General features: G+C 38.1%; 1 protein-coding gene across 1 annotated transcript in view; it reads left to right on the forward strand.

Annotated features, from left to right (window-relative positions):
• Window positions 1-17080, forward strand: part of LOC126183646 (polyamine-transporting ATPase 13A3-like) — a 265104-nt gene that overhangs the window by 194431 nt on the left and 53593 nt on the right. The window contains exons 16-17 of the mRNA XM_049925790.1: window positions 2788-3012; window positions 13895-13975. Of these exons, the coding sequence (XP_049781747.1) occupies window positions 2788-3012; window positions 13895-13975 (306 nt within the window). The remainder of the gene's footprint in view (window positions 1-2787; window positions 3013-13894; window positions 13976-17080) is intronic.

Genomic DNA, 17080 nt, shown 5'->3' on the forward strand with positions numbered 1-17080 from the left:
TATATCATACATAAAGTGCAAAAATGCAAGGGAGTATCCTACACCCATGCACATTACGGCCACTTGCCAAGTGGCTGTAGCTTGCCCCACACAGAAGCAGAGGCACTCAGTGTGAACACAGGTGCAAATAGAATTATTCACAAGCACACACTGAGGAAGAGGCATGCAACCTACATGCATGCCTCTACTTCCATATGGGGCAAGCACAGTCGCACAGGGACTAGGCATGAGGCACACAGGTGTAAACACACCTTTACTGATATTGGCCTGTATTTTGTGGATAGTTTGTCAGTTGATTTTACTGAATACCCGTTATGTATTGCAATTGTGTTAATGGTATCTATTTCTTGTGTTAGTACTTAGGGTTATAAAGGTGATGTGTGTCTCTTGTTCAATGAGGACCTAACTGCAGCATACTTCTGTTTGGCTGGTGTGATCTCCACATAGGTTGGTTTCCTGTAAATGTGAAAACTATGTTCTTGCTGTTCAGTAACAGTTTTGAGGTCTAAGAAATTTATGGACATGATTTATTTCATGTTCTATTGTTAATATTATTTTATTATGGAGTGAATCCAATAATGTAAGAAGTTCATAACATTCATTTTTTGTATCATCAGATAGAAGTAGAAATCCTTGTATTTCAATGGAGATACTGAATTTAATCGAGGAAAAGAGAAAATATCAAAATGTAGTAAATGAAGCAGGTGGAAGGGACTACAAACATATCAAAAATGAGATTAAAAGAAAATGCAGAGTGGCTAAGCAGGAATGGCTAGACGACAAAGCATGTGTAACTAGGGGAAAGATACATGCTGCCTAAAGAAAAATTAAAGAGGCCTTTGGAGAAAATAGAAGCAGCTGTATTAACATCAAGAGCTCAGCTGGAAAACAAGTACTAATAAAAGATGGGAAATCTGAAAGAGGGAAGGAGTATGTGCTATACAAGGGAAATGATCTTGAAGGCTATATTATGGAAATGGAAGAGGAAGTAAATAAATCTGAGATGGAAGATATGATACTGCAAGAAGAATTTGGCAGACCACTGAAAGACCTAAGCCCGGAGTACACAAAATTCCCTCAGAACTACTGATATCCTTAGGAGAACCTCAGTGACAAAACTATTCCACTTGGTATATACGATATATGGGATGAGGGAAATACCTTCAGACTTAAAGAAGAGTGCAATAATTTCAATTCCAAAGAAAGCAAGTGCTGAAAGGTGTTAATACTACCGAAATATTAGCTTAACAAATCATAGCTGCAAAATACTAATCTAGTAGAAGCTAGCCTCGGGGAAGATCAGTTTGAGTTTCAGAGAAATGTTGGAACACACAAGGCAATACAGATCCTATGACTTATCTTAGAAGATGGGCTACAGAAACCAACCTGTATTTAGCTTATGCAGGCCTGAAGAAAGCACTTAAGAATGTTGACTGGAATACTCTCTCTGAAATTCTGACGGGAGCAGTGATAAAATACAGAAAGTGAAAGGTTATATACAACTTGTACAGAAAGCAGATCACAGTTATAAGAGTTGAGGGGCATGAAAGGAAAGCAGTGGTTGAGAATGCAATGAGACAGTATTGTAGCCTATCCCTGATGTTACTCAATTTGTACATTGGACAAGCAGTAAAGGAAACCAAAGAAAATTTGGAGAAGGAATTAAAGTTCATGATGAAGAAATAAAAACTTTGAGGTTTGCCAATAACATTGCAAATGTGTCAGAGACAGCAAAGGACTTGGAAGAGCAGCTGAACGGAATGGATAGTGTCTTGGAAAGAGACTATAGGAGAGAAATCAACAAAAGCAAAACAAAGTTACTGGAGTGTAGTTGAATTAAATCAGGCAAAGCTGGAGGAATTACATTAGGAAGTGAGACACTAAAAGTAGTAGCTAAGTTTTGGTATTTGGGCAGTAAAATAACTGATGATGGCCAAAGTGGAGAGGATATAAAATATAGACTGGTAGTCGCAAGAAAAGTGTTTCTGGAGAAGATAAATTCATTAACATCGAATATGGGTTTAAGTGTTAGAAAGTCATTTCTGAAAGCATTTGTCTGAAGTATAGCATTTTATGGAAATGGAACGTGGACAATAAACATTTCAGGCAACAGGAGAATAGAAGTTTTTCAAATGTGTTACTACAGAAGGATACTGAAGATTAGACCAGTAGATTGCATAATAAATGAGGTGGTACTGAACAGACTTGGGGAGAGAAGAAATTTGCGCCACAACTTGACTAGAAGAAGAGATCGCTTGACAGCACACATTCTGAGGCATCAAAGGATCACTAGATTAGCACTGGAGGGAAGTGTGTGTGTGTGTGTGGGGGGGGGGGGGGGGGGAGGTTAAAAATCATATAGGCAGACCAAGAGATGGATACAATGAGTAGGTTCAAAAGTATGTATGTTGCTGTAGTTATTCTGAGATGAAGAGGCACCAATCTTCAGATTGAATTCAACAATAACACACAAAATGTATAGGTAACATTAACTTACCTTTGCGTCTGTTTCTACTTTTTGGTGATATTTCAAATACCTGTTCAAAATGTGGTTTATGTATTACATTAAATTTAATCCAAACAATGGAAGGACTAAATATAACCACTGAGCGTATAGTTGAGGCAGTGAGCAGTCAATAAGTATGTAAAGAAGTTAATTTAAATTTTATTGCTTTATTAATAATTAAACTTCTGTATTTTCTTGTGCATCGAAATCAGATATTTCATTGTGAATAAATTGAAGTCTGACTGTCATGATTTTTATTTTGTAATTATTTTTATTTTTAGGATGCTGTTATTACCTTGGATCTGGGTGCTAACTGGCATTTCGCTGTTGATGGACACTCTTGGAAAATGATCAATGATCATTACCCCTATCTTGTTCCACAAATCGCAGCAAAGGGAACCATATTTGCACGCATGTTACCTGATCAAAAAGCTCAGTTGGTTGAATCACTGCAGAACATTGACTATATTGTGACATTTTGTGGTGATGGTGCAAATGACTGTGCTGTAAGTAAAGTTGATTCAGCATTAAGAAATGACAATTTGTTAAAAACTGTTTTACAGGGAACTGTAAAATAAATATATTGACATGGAAGCTCTGCCCCTACCCCCAAAAAACATAAAATCTTTATGGAATGGTAGTTTATTAATTCAATGTCAATGAGCATTAGTTATTTAACATAATAATCTGTAAATTAGCTTCATGATAAAGCACCACTCTTCTAACCACAACAGGCCAATTGTGCCCAACCACCACCATGTAATCATCATCATCATCCAGTGGTGTCATAGAGATGTGATATGAAACAGCATGGGTTTAGCACACTGCTCACCTGACTGTTTTTGGGTTAGCAGACCTGTTGCTGTTTCTTTTCCTTCAAGAAGCTCTTCATTTGATATCATGAAGATTAGTGCATCCCATTCCAGTCCTCCCATGAATGCAAAATCCCCGGCAGTACCGGGCATTGAACTAAGGTCCCCTGCATGGCTAGGCTAACCATTGTATTCCTGATAATCATGTGATTGTCTCATAATTGAATAAAAGTTTTAGACATCATTAAAATATGCGAACCCATTGAGTGACTACACTAGCCACTTATGGACTAGTATTAACTTTTTAATACTGGATGTCTTTTGACACCATCCCTGACTAGCAGCTTCTAATCAAACTGCATTCTTATGGAACATCATCCAAGTTGTGGTATGGAATTTGTGATTTCGTGTCAGATATGTTGCTTTTCATAATAATAAAAAGTCATTTAATGGAACCTAAGTCATATCTTAAGAAAACCTAAGAAAAGTTATTAAAAAAATCCAGAAGTATGTGTATCATGTCTGAAATCAGCAACTCTGATAATAAAATTAAAACAATTTGGAATATTATTAAAAGAGAAACAGGTCAACCAAGTGCACAGGAAGACAGTATTACCATCAAATTGAATGAAAACTTTACGAACAAAAAGTCAGAAGTTGAAAATATTTTTAATAATCATTTTCTAAATGTTGTGGATATAGTAGGATCCAGGTGTTCATTAGAAGATGCTAGGCTGTTAATGGAAGAGGCCATACCTATGCAATTTGATACAATTGAAATTAGGAAAATACTAAACTTGCTTAAAAGCAAAAACTCACATGGAATTGATGGCATTTCCAGCAAAATACTAAAAGCTTGTTCTCAACAGATAAGTAAGATTCTCAGCCACCTGTGTAATAGCTCTCTGGAACAGGGCATTTTCCCTGATAGACTGAAATATGCTATTGATACCTTTGCATAAAAAGGGGGATAGTTCTGATGTCAACAATTACCGTCCAATCTCCCTTCTAACAGCTTTATCCAAAATTTTTGAGAAAGTAATGTATTCAAGAGTAGCTTCACATATCTGTAACAATGAAGTACTAACAAAATGTCAGTTTGGTTTCCAGAAAGGTTTTTCAACAGAAAATGCCATATATGCTTTCACCAATCAAATTTTGAATGATCTGAATAACCGAACAACACCCATTGGGATTTTTTGTGATATCTCAAAGACTTTTGATTGTGTAAATCATGAAATTCAGCTAGACAAGCTCAAGTATTGTGGCATGAGTGGGACAGTGCACAAATGGTTTAATTCGTACCTAACTGGAAGAGTGCAGAAAGTTGAAATAAGTAGTTCTCATAATATGCAAAGATCAGCACATTCCTCAAAGTGGGGAACTATCAAGAATGGGGTTCCACAAGGGTCAGTCTTGGGTCCTTTGTTGTTCTTAATATATATTAATGACTTGCCATTCTATATTCATGAAGAGGCAAAGTTAGTTCTCTTTGCTGATGATACAAGTATAGTAATCACACCTGACAAACAAGAATTAACTGATGAAATTGTCAATACTGTCTTTCAGAAAATTACTAAGTGGTTCCTTGTAAACGGACTCTCACTGAATTTTGATAAGACACAGTACATACAGTTCCGTACAGTGAATGGTATGACGCCATTAATAAATATAGACCTTAATCAGAAGCATATAGCTAAGGTAGAATATTCCAAATTTTTAGGTGTGTACATTGATGAGAGATTAAATTGGAAGAAACACATTGATGATCTGCTGAAACATTTGAGTTCAGCTACTTATGCAATAAGGGTCATTGCAAATTTTGGTGATAAACATCTTAGTAAATTAGCTTACTACGCCTATTTTCACTCGTTGCTTTCATATGGCATCATATTTTGGGGTAATTCATCACTGAGGAATAAAGTATTTATTGCACAAAAGCGTGTAATCAGAATAATAGCTGGAGTCCACCCAAGATCATCCTCCAGACATTTATTTAAGGATCTAGGGATATTCACAGTAGCTTCTCAGTGTATATACTCTCTTATGAAATTTGTTATTAACAACCAAACCCAATTCAAAAGTAATAGCAGTGTGCATAACTACTATACTAGGAGAAAGGATGATCTTCACTATTCAAGATTAAATCTGACTTTGGCACAAAAAGGGGTGAATTATACTGGCACTAAAGTCTTTGGTCACTTACCAAATAGTATCAAAAGTCTGACAGATAACCAACAAGTATTTAAGAAGAAATTAAAAGAATTTCTGAATGACAACTCCTTCTACTCCATAGAGGAATTTTTAGATGTAAATTAAAAATATATATATTTAAAAAACATAAAAAATAAAAATAAAAAACACAAAAAAATGAAAAAGTTGTTATATTAACTTAAGTATGTTGTTAAATTAACTTAATTATGTCATGTATTGGAAAATTTGACTCGTTCCACATCATTACGAAATATCGTATTCATGATCCATGGAACTAGTATTAATCTGATCTAATCTAATATCTAGGGTTCTTCAATGTAGCATTAAAGGCTCTCCACAGTTCTTAATTTATATAAACGATTTTGGAGAAAATGTGTGCTGCACTGTTAGATTATTTCTGGATGATACTGTTGTTTACTGTCTAGTAAAGTCATATGACAATAAAACTGAACTGCAAAATGATTTAGACAAGACATATGCATGGTGCAAAAAAGGCAGTTGACCCTAACCGATAAAAAGTGTGAGGTCCTCCATATGAGTACTATACAGACCCATTAAATATTGAGTACACAAAGAGTTGCACAAACTTAAAGGTTTCAATTCAACTAAATGGCTAGAGATTACAAATACAAATGACTTGAACTGGAACCCTAACATAGAAAATGTTATGTGGAAGATGAACCAAAAACTGCATTTTATTGGCAGAACACGTGCAAAGATGCAATAAGTCTACTACATTATGCTTGTCCATCCTCCTCTGGAGAACTACTGCACAGTATGTGATCCTTGCCAGATAAGACTGACAGAGAACATCAAAAAAGTTCAGAGAAGGGCAGCTCATTTTCCAGTATCACCAAATAGGGGGAGAGTGTGTCATGAGTATAAGATGCCAGATGGTGCGCCATTCATTAAAACAAGTGTGTTTTTAATGCAGTAAGATATTTTGATGAAATACCAATCCCCAACGTTCTCCATTGAGTATCAACATATTTTGTTGACTTCCACCTGCAAACAAAGAAAGGGTCTTCATACTAAAATAAGATAAATCCAAACTCGTGTAGAAAGATTCAGATGTTCATTCTACCCACATGCTATTCGAGAGTGGGGCACCTGAGAAATATTCTGAGAGTCATTCTATGTACCCTCTGTCCAACACTTACGTGTCAATTGCAAAGTAGTGATATAGATGGAGATGTCCATTTTTCATATATCATTTGGACAATGTGTATTGTAGAATATAGAATGACTGGGTCTACAGGCTACAGATATGTGATTTGTTTATGTGCTGGCCATTTACAGACTACTAATGAACACACTAACTAACATGAACATAATATTTGTTAAACCAATTCATATTGCTTGTGAAACGTACTTAAATTTACACTTGTTGTTGTTGTTGTTGTTGTTGTTGTTGTTGTTGTTGTTATTGATGTCTTCAGCCTGGAGACTGGTTTGATGGAGTTCTCGATGCTACTCTATCCTGTGCAAGCCTCTTCATCTCTGAGTAACTACTGCAACCTACATCCCTCTGAATCTGCTTGCTATATTCATCCCTTGGTCTATGATTTTAACCCCCTCCCCCCTCCACCTTCCCCCATGCTTCCCTCCAGTACTAGGTTGGTGATCTTTTGATGCCTCAGAATGTGTCCCTTCTTTTAGCCAGGTTGTGCCACAAATTTCTCTTCTCCCCAATTCTATTCAGTACCTCCTCATTAGTTACGTGGTCGACCTATCTAATCTTCTTCATTCTTCTGTAGCAACATGTTTAGAAAGCTTCTATTCTCTTCTTGTCTGAACTGTTTTTCATCCTGTTTCACTTCCACACATGGCTGCACTCCATATAAATACTGTCAGGGAGGGCTTCCTGACACTTAAATCTATACTCGATGTTAACAAATTTCTCTTATTCAGAAATGCTTTTCTTGCCATTGCCAGTCTACCTTTCTGTAAGTGTCCCATTTCCGATCTAATTCCCTCAGCATCACCTGATTTAATTTGATTACATTCCATTATCCTCATTTTGCTTTTGTTGATGTTTATCTTATATCCTCCTTTCAAGACACTGCACATTCTGTTCAACTGCTCTTCCAAGTCCTTTGCTGTCTCTGACAGAATTACAATGTCATCGGCAAACCTCAAAGTTTTTAATCCTACTCCAAATTTTTCTTTTGTTTCCTTTACTAATTACTCAATATGCAGATCGAATAACATCAGGGACATGCCACAACCCTGTGTCACTCCCTTCTCAACCACTGCTTCCCTTTCACACCCCTCTACTCTTATAACTGCCGTCTGGTCTGAGTACAAATTGTAAATAGCTTTTCGCTCCCTGTATTTTACCCCTGTCACCTCTAAAATTTGAAAGAATGTGTTCCAGTCAACATAGTCAAAAGTTTTCTCTAAGTCTACAATGCCATAAACCTAGGTTTGCCTTTCCTTAACCTATCTTCTATAGGAAGTTGTAGGATCAGTATTGCCTCACGTGTTCATACATTTCTCCAGAATCCAAACTGATCTTCCCCGAGGTAGCTTCTGCCAGTTTTTCCATTCTTTTGTAAAAGATTTGTGTTAGTATTTTACAGCTGTGACTTATTAAACTGATATTTTGGTAAATTTCACACCTGTCAGCACATGATTTCTTTGGAATTGGGATTATTATATTCTTCTTGAAGTCTGTCTCCTACATCTTGCTCACCAGACCAGACCAGATGGAAGAGTTTTGTTATGGCTGGCTCTCCCAAGGCTGTCAGTAGCTCTAACAGAATGTTGTCATCTCCTGCGGCCTTGTTTCTACTTAAGTCTTTCAGTGCTTTGTTAATTTCTTCCCATAGTATCATATCTCCCTTCTCATCTTCCTCTACATCTTCCTCCATTTCCATAATATTGTCCTCAAGTATATCTCTTCTTTATAGACCCTCTATATACTCCTTCCACCTTTTTGCTGAAGAAACTGAAAAATAAATATGTCAGATGCAATAATGAAAACTGAAGTAACAATAATTCAGTTGAAATAGACTGCTACTGATTGAAAAGACAGCATTCAGTGCTTACAATTCACTGAACGTTAAGGTTACTTTCACCAGTGTTTCACATTCAGTGCAGAACAAACAGGTAGAAAGTTTTTTTTGATTGGTTCTTCGCTAGTGAAACTTTTTATGGTAGCTGAAGGTTTGGTGAATTTGGTAGAATTTGAAGTGTTCCACAATGTAAGCTGTATAGTTCTCATCCCGTCATTAGTACATAGGTTGTAGTTTTGGAGCACTAGACCTTGATTTTGTTGGCCACTTTGGACTATTTAATTTGTAATTTGTGGTGCAGTTCAGTCATATCGGTTCTGCACTCTCCCCTGTTGTTTCACCAGTTTTCTAGTAGTAGTGATTCGGACAAATTTCACACCATCAGTTCCTTCTATATTCACTTATAAATTCAGCATTTAAGACACTGGACTCACAGTTGGGAGGAATGTAGTTCAACTTCATTCTTGCCATCCAGATTTAGGTCTTCCAAGATTTCCTGTAACTGTGTAATGTAGATGCCGTTCTATTAAAAGGACACAGTCAGTTTCCTTTCCTCATCTTTCCCCAGTCAGAGCTAGTGCACCATCTCTAATAACCTCCTTGACCATAGTTTCCCCTCCCACTTAGTATACTGATTCCCAATCAGCATCAAGCCAATAAACAGATTGGTGTTGGTTGTCATGTAATATCAGTTTCTCCCTTATCCCAGTCTCAATGGAAAACAAGATGATACTAAGAAACTTGAACAATGTATAATTTTGGTGTCCTTTTATTTATTTTGCCCCCTCATATGGATTGTTGACTCTTCAGTGATCTTGCAAGTATTAGGAAATGTCAGCTCCAACTCTTGCTGTGCCATTCACAATGTGTTGTGGGGTGATATTGTAACATTATCTCTTTTACAGTATTATTAGTATTGTAACAGGAAAAAAAAACATGTTTAACATTAAAACATCCTGTCACACATACACAAGTATAAAACTGCTAGTGTGTAACCTTTTCTTCGAAACGTGGCCTCCTGTCAGATCGTCAAATCAGTACCTCCTACATCTACATCTACATCTACATCATACTCTGCAAGCCGCCTAATGCTGTGTGGTGGACGGTACTTTTCGTACCAGCAACTTTTTTTTTCTTTTAATCTAATTTTGGTCATCTTCATTTGGTGCATCTGTTCGGGGCAGACGTCCTAAGACACCCATTTATGTTCATTGCTGTTCTACTAACTCAGTTTTTTTTAATTACAGAGGGGAGCTAACCCTCTGACCGAACACGCTGAGCTACTGTGCTGCCAAAAACTGAGCCCTCCAAACCTGTTTCACTCATGGATAGCACATGGGAAGAATGATTTTAGTAATCCTCTTATTGGCTCTAATTTCTGGAATTTTCTCCTCGTAATCATTACACGAGATGTATGTGTGGGGAAGTAATATATTGTCCAACTCTTTCTGGAAAGCGCTCTCTGGAAATTTTAGTAGTAAATATCTCCATGATGCACGATGCCTCTCTAGTAATACCTCTCTTGTAACATCTGTCAGTGGAGTTTGTTGAGCATCTCAGTAACGCTCTTGTGCTAACCAAATGATCCCGTGATGGAATGTACCACATTTCATCGGATCTTCTCTCTCTCTCTCTCTCTCTCTCTCTCTCTCTGCTACCAGCCCTATCTGGTAAGGGACCCAGATAGATGAACAGGACTCAAGAATCAGCTGAACAAGTGCCTTATAAGCCACTTCCTTCATGGATGAGTTAAATCTCCTTAAGATTCTTCCTATTAATCTGTCTGTCATCTGCTTTTCCCACTATTTGTTTTATGTCGTCATTCCACTTAGGATCTCTCTGAATAATTCTAGATATTTTATGGCAGATACTGTTTCCAGCAGTTTGTCATCAATAGTGTAGCTGTATGGCAGTTTCTTTTTCTTTATATGCGCAATATGTTACATTTATTTACATTCAGGGTCAACTTTCAGAGCCTGCACCATTCATTCTGGAGGTCATTCTGCAAATCGTTACTATCTGCTGGTGTTGATACTTTGTTATAGACAACCGCATCATATGCAAACAGCTTTAGAGAGCATCCACCACTTTCTACTAGATCATTTATATATGTTATAAACAGTAATGGTCTTATCATACTTCCTTGGGGGATGATGGGAATTACCATTACATAGAAGATTTTGACCCACTTTGTGATTTTACATACGACCAGAACTTCTTAGGCTTTTACTCAGATCCCTGGAAAAAGTTTTACTTCCAAAGTCATTGACCGCTTCTCTCATTGCTCTCCTTATGATCATTTTCGCTTTGTTCAGCTTTTGTTTGTCAGCTAGGTGTTTACTTCTTTTGAATCTGAGACTAGGTTTGCTTTGTTTGCATAGCAGTTTCTAACACAGCTGTTAAACCATGGTGGGTCTTTCCCATCCCTTAAAACCTTACTTGGAACATATTTGTCTAGCGCATATTGCACAGTCCCTTTGAACTTTAACCATTTGTTTCCCACATTATCATCCTCGTCACTGAATACTGGTTGCTCAGATGCTCTGAAAGTTGTATCCTGTCAGTCTTTGCTAAGTGAAACTATCTTCCTACCTTTCTTAATATTCTTTGTCAGACCCATTGTCATAGATGCTATCAGAGCCTTGTGATCACTGATACCTTCCTCTGTATTAACCAATTCAATAGGTTCAGGTCTGTTCCTCCCCCCCCCCCCCCCCCCCCTCCAGGAGTCCTAAGATGTTACCCAAACGAGCTGGTTCTCTATTTATCTGCTCAAAGTAATTTTCAGACAAGACATCCAGAACAATGTTACGCGAATCCCAGTCTCTGGCACCAGATTTGATAGCATGACATTCCCAATCTATACCTGGCAAGTTGAAGTCACCCCTATTACAACGGCATAATTATTAACAATATTCTAAAAGTTCTGTCTGAAGCACTCCCTCACTAGAGCTCCTGACTTCGGCAGTCTATAAAAGCATCCAATTATCATTTTTTACTAATCTTTTATATTTAACTTTACTCAGATTAATTCACAATCAGAATCCATGATAACCTCACTAGATTGTATTGAATTCTTTACTGCAATAAACACACCTGTACCATTGGCGACTAACCTATCCTTACAATATATATTCCAATCTGAACTTAGAATTTCATTGTCATTAACGTCTGGTTTCAACCAACTTTTTGTTCCTAATACTATCTGTGCATTATAACCTTCAGTAAGTGATACTAATTCTGGAATCTTTCTGTGGATGCTCATGCAATTTACTAAAATTATATTAACAGTTTCTATCTCTGATCTGCAATGGTGAACATTCTCTGAGGACATTGTGGCTAATTTATCAGGCAAATTGTCTTTGATCCCAAGGGAAGGTTTCTTTAAGCCGAAACAGCTCCATATGCACTCCACATGTACTCCGCTGCACTAGTAGCCACTTCCTGCCCATATTGCATGCCTAATCAATTAAGGGGAACCCTACAATTCTGTACCCAATAGTGGGGGCCGAGAAATTCGCATCTGATACCATTGCAGAGTCATCTGAGCCTCTGGTTTAGACCTTCCACTCTGCTCCAAACCAGAAGACCATGATCAACCCTGGTTATGATGCTACAAATAGACAGCTTAGTATGCTCCCATGCACGATGCTAGTTGCCTTCACGGAATCAGCCATCTGCTGAAAGGAACCGAGGATGCTCTCGTAACCCAGATGGCAGGCATCATTCATGCGGAAATGTGCCACTATATGCAGCCGGTTCCACCCAGTGCGTTCAATAGCAGCCTGCAGGACCTGTTCCACATCGTGGAAGAGTCCCGCCAGCAAACATAACTGAGTGCACACTGGCATTGTTTCCCACCTTGGTATTTTTCCTGAGGGGCTCCATCGCGTATTTAACACTTGAGCTCCCAGTCACGTGCATACCCACCGTTTGCACTCGTCTGGGCTGGACCCGAAGATCGCCCGCCGGCCCAACAGCAGAGGCATCCCAGGCTGGCTCGGTGTATCAACACTGGGTAGCCCTAATACCTGTTGCTTAGGCATAGGGAGTCAGCCACACGATGTGCTCCCTCTTTTGCCTTCTGCCCAGTGACACGCGAACCTACCACTGTCTGCGACCCACTCTCGAGTGATGACAGACCGGCCAGATGTTGCATATCAGAAGATATCGGAAGATGCAGTGATACCCAGGTCATCAGGGAATTCCAGTGGCACCAGGGGTATCACAGGTCTCGTCCCCAGTGCCCTGACGTTGTCACAACTTTGAGCATTAGCCAGAAGCATGTTGATGGTAGCCAGCACTGCTTCCAGCTGTTTACCGACAGCAGCCAATTCTCCTTGAGTCCCTGGCCACATCATATTGTGTAAAAATAGATATAAGATCTCGTATGACACTATTAAGTTTGGAATGTCTGCAAAATATAACGAGGAGAATAATGGAACACTAAAAAATGCTCTGCGGGTTTCTCACTATGCCCTGAGATGGCAAGCTCATAAACAGAAATAAATTTCTCTGCTAAAGTGGATATATCTACAGTTATCTGGTACTAGAATCTCTGCTTACCTGAAAGCTACTGCACAAGATAAGTATGCAAACTAGAATGCACTGATCTAAACTGTATGCTGTGTACCTGCACACAATTTAAACTTAGTGGCGTGAGGTGGTGGTCTGGCAGCAGGAAAATTACACAAGGATATGCATCAAAATTTATGCAAAAACAAAAACTTACCATAATTTGCTAACCACTAGTCTACAAAGTAAAATACACAGGCATAGTTCATTTCCTTGCAGAAACATGTAGGTGGAGGGGACTAAACAAAATTACTGTGTATCAGACAACTGCTGCTCTGCTACCGCTGCTGGTGCGTCTGCACTTCTCTGAGAATTCCTATGAAAGTTTCTCTTAAAGTAGATTCTAGATCTTACATTCCTTAATGTTACCTCTTTTACAGGAATTTTAAAATTTTGTTTTGACTGTGAAGTGAATGTCTAATGGATGCAAGTATCAGACTATTATTTTGTATCCTGAAGGGATTCCAGTATGGAGAAATATTACAGGTAATCAGGGGTTGATGCAGTAATCTTTTGGTTCCAGAACTTTTATGTGCTCAAGACTATTTATGAATGGTCACCAACCTAATCAGGCTGAAGTTACATTCATTGGGTTATTCTAAAACGTAATTGTGATTTGCTGTTTTGTATATACCTTACTGTGCTTTGGAAAGCATAGCCAGTTTCTCATGTACAGCACAACAGATAACTTTAATTCTTACTTTGTCAACTCCAGAGAAATTATACGATGGCACCCAGATACATTAACACTTTCTCTATTCTTTGTGCAGATAATATTGTTCAAGTGCAGGCAAAGAAAAATTGGCCATGAGGGGTCTCTCTTATTGAGATTTGAAGAACCAGTTATTATTGTAAGTTAGTTAGCAACATTACTATGTTATGATACTAACACAATATTAACACATACTTTGAATTTATCATTCTTTCATCTCAGCACTTACCCAAATGGTGGCCCTTGAACTAACACTGCTCAGAAAATAAGACAAAGGTAACTGATTAAATTCTATCTTAATTCTAGCACTGGATTTAAGCATTTAAATCTTTTATACAACAGTATGGTATCTTCCACTGTAACCACTTTCAGTATGCTACTGCCGGCCAGGATGGCCGAACGGTTCTAGGCGCTACAGTCTGGAACCGCGCGACCGCTACGGTCGCAGGTTCGAATCCTGCCTCGGGCATGGATGTGTGTGATGTCCTTAGGTTAGTTAGGTTTAAGTAGTTCTAAGTTCTAGGGGACTGATGACTTCAGAAGTTAAGTCCCATAGTGCTCAGAGCCATTTGAACCATTTGAAGTATGCTATTTTACTTTAGATTATCAAAATATGCTACAGTTTATTTATTAAGCAGATCTTCCTTTTTATTTCGTAACTAACATGTGAAGTTCACCAAAATTGTAACTTCAAGAAAACTTTAAATTTAATGCTCTGCAAATAACATTTACTGATTATATTAAAAAACTTTCAGTATATTTTATTAGATTAAGTTTGCGAAATTACATTTCTTTGTAATTTTAGAATACTCAGAATCTTTTTCACTAGTATTGGACCCTGTCTAGGTATATGTCTTAGGAAAATAAAGTTCTTTGAACCATTGTATGATAGCCATAAATTATTTTTTTCTAAAATACACAAAATTTACTGGTTCAAGCTGTTATTACAGTTCCAAACAAAGTTCTTAACCTTTTGCTGCAGATGATTGTTGTGGGGTTTCAATGTGGCGGCTATGCAATCCATTCATTAGCAGCCATGGCTCTTAATAAATTCTTCTTGGTGTTGAATTATGTTTACAATATATCCCAATTGTAAATGTCATGCTACAATAAAACAGCAGTCTCCATCCAAGGCTGTCTAGGCAATGATTGATGCATAAACCACTCTCATGTAAGCCTAAGATGTTGCCTCTATCATTGCTGCCTGTAGACTAACTTCATTCGTCTTTGTTCTGCTTAGCAGCTGCTTGCCAAATCATTCCACCTTTTCGCCTTCCTGCGTTTCCATTCCATTTGAGATGGAAACTACTACTTCGTTCACATTTCACCTGTGCAGCCCTAATACCCTCAGCATGAACCAGTTTTCCAGGTGACAATATTTCTTGTAACACTTTTATCTTATTCGAAAATAAGTTGTTTTCAAAAAATGTTTTCCAAAGATCTTTTACAAATTCATCTTTATGAACAAAATAAATTCTGTTGTAGACAGTGTACACTCATTTATTCTTATCTATGTTTTTATTTTACATAAGTTATGGTTAGCAGCAAATTTCTTAAGAGGGAAAAATATTATGAAACTGAATGAATTTTTTATTTTGCAGTGGAGTTTGTGCAGATACAAAACTTCCTGGCAGATTAAAACTGTTGCTCGACTGAGATTCAAACACAGGACCTTTGCTTTCTCAGGCAAGTGCTTTACCAACTGAGCTACCCAAGCATGAATCACACCCCATCTTCACAGCCTTACTTCCATCAGCGCCTCATCTTCTACCATCCAAACTTCATAGAAGTCCATTGAGGGAGGAGAACTGTGAAGTTTGGAAGGCAGGAAATGAGGTACTGATGGAAGTAAAGTTGAGATGGGTTGTGAGTCATGCTTGGGGAGATAAGACAGTTGAGCACTTTCTGACATAAGGTAAAGGTCCTAAGTGCTGTGACTTGGCAAGACAGCCAAGTCACTATGGGAGGATGCCGAAATGCATGCGCTTAGCTCACGCAGGCTTGCATGAGGTCTGGAACAGTGTAAAGTAGTTAATATAGCAAATAAAGTACGTAGTTGATGTAATACTTAACTTTATTCCATAATTGGAGAACATCGGTCTTGATGATACATAAGTGCAATCTCAATATACTGGTAATGGCGCCTTGCTAGGCCGTAGCAATTGACGTAGCTGAAGGCTATGCTAACTATTGTCTCGGCAAATGAGAGTGTATTTGTCAGTGTAGCTTCGCTAGCAAAGTCGGCTGTACAACTGGGGCGAGTGCTAGGACGTATCTCTAGACCTGCCGTGTGGCAGCGCTCGGTCTGCAATCACTGACAGTGGCGAGACGCGGGTCCGACGTATACTAGTGGACCGTGGCCGATTTAAAGGCTACCACCTAGCAAGTGTGGTGTCTGGCGGTGACACCACACTAAGATCGAATGTCAGTTGGACACACAGTTTTAATCTGCTAGGAAGTTTCACATCGGTGCACACTCAGCTGAAGAGTGTAAACTTCATTCTGGAAACAAAACCCCAGGCTGTGGCTGAGCCATGTATTTGCATTATCCTCTCTTGCATGAGTGTTAGTCCCTCATGTTAATTTTGGAAGGTAGGATAGGAGGCACTGACAGATGTAAAGCTGTGAGCATGGGTCATGCTTGGGTGGCACAGTTGGTTGAGCACTTGCCCATGAACAGCAAGGACCCTGAGTTTGAATCTCGGTCTGGCCAGGAACTTTCATGGTGAAATTATTTTTAGTATGTGTTAGGTACAAAGGTGAGGTTGTATATGGACCTGAAAAATAATTCTTAGTAGTTCCTTTCTGTTAGTAATTTATTTTTATATAATAGTAGTAAATGTCCCGGAATATTATGCCATAAGATGTACATCATTAGAGTCAACTGAAGAATAGTTATTTCAGTATTACAGAGGCATACAGTTTACATAAAAATCACGGACCAGATAAAGAATAATTTTGTGAAGATATTTACAGATACCTTGCTGACACCAAAGAAGAGTCCTGTAGTGATATTTTTTTTGTTAAATCACTGAAATGCATGTCTAGTACTGCAGATAAAACCTTCCTGGTACTGTACGGATTTCAGCTCAATAGAGAGGTACATATTGCTCATACAGGGAACAGGGATGTACTCCAGTGAATGTTTTTTAGTTGACAGAAGAAAGAGAAATTATAAGCATCATCATGGAAATATGTGTTAATTTAGGTGAAAATAATCTGTAGACTGATATAACAGAATTGA

Source organism: Schistocerca cancellata, chromosome 4, assembly GCF_023864275.1.
Source record: "Schistocerca cancellata isolate TAMUIC-IGC-003103 chromosome 4, iqSchCanc2.1, whole genome shotgun sequence".
In the NCBI taxonomy this organism is placed as follows: domain Eukaryota; kingdom Metazoa; phylum Arthropoda; class Insecta; order Orthoptera; family Acrididae; genus Schistocerca; species Schistocerca cancellata.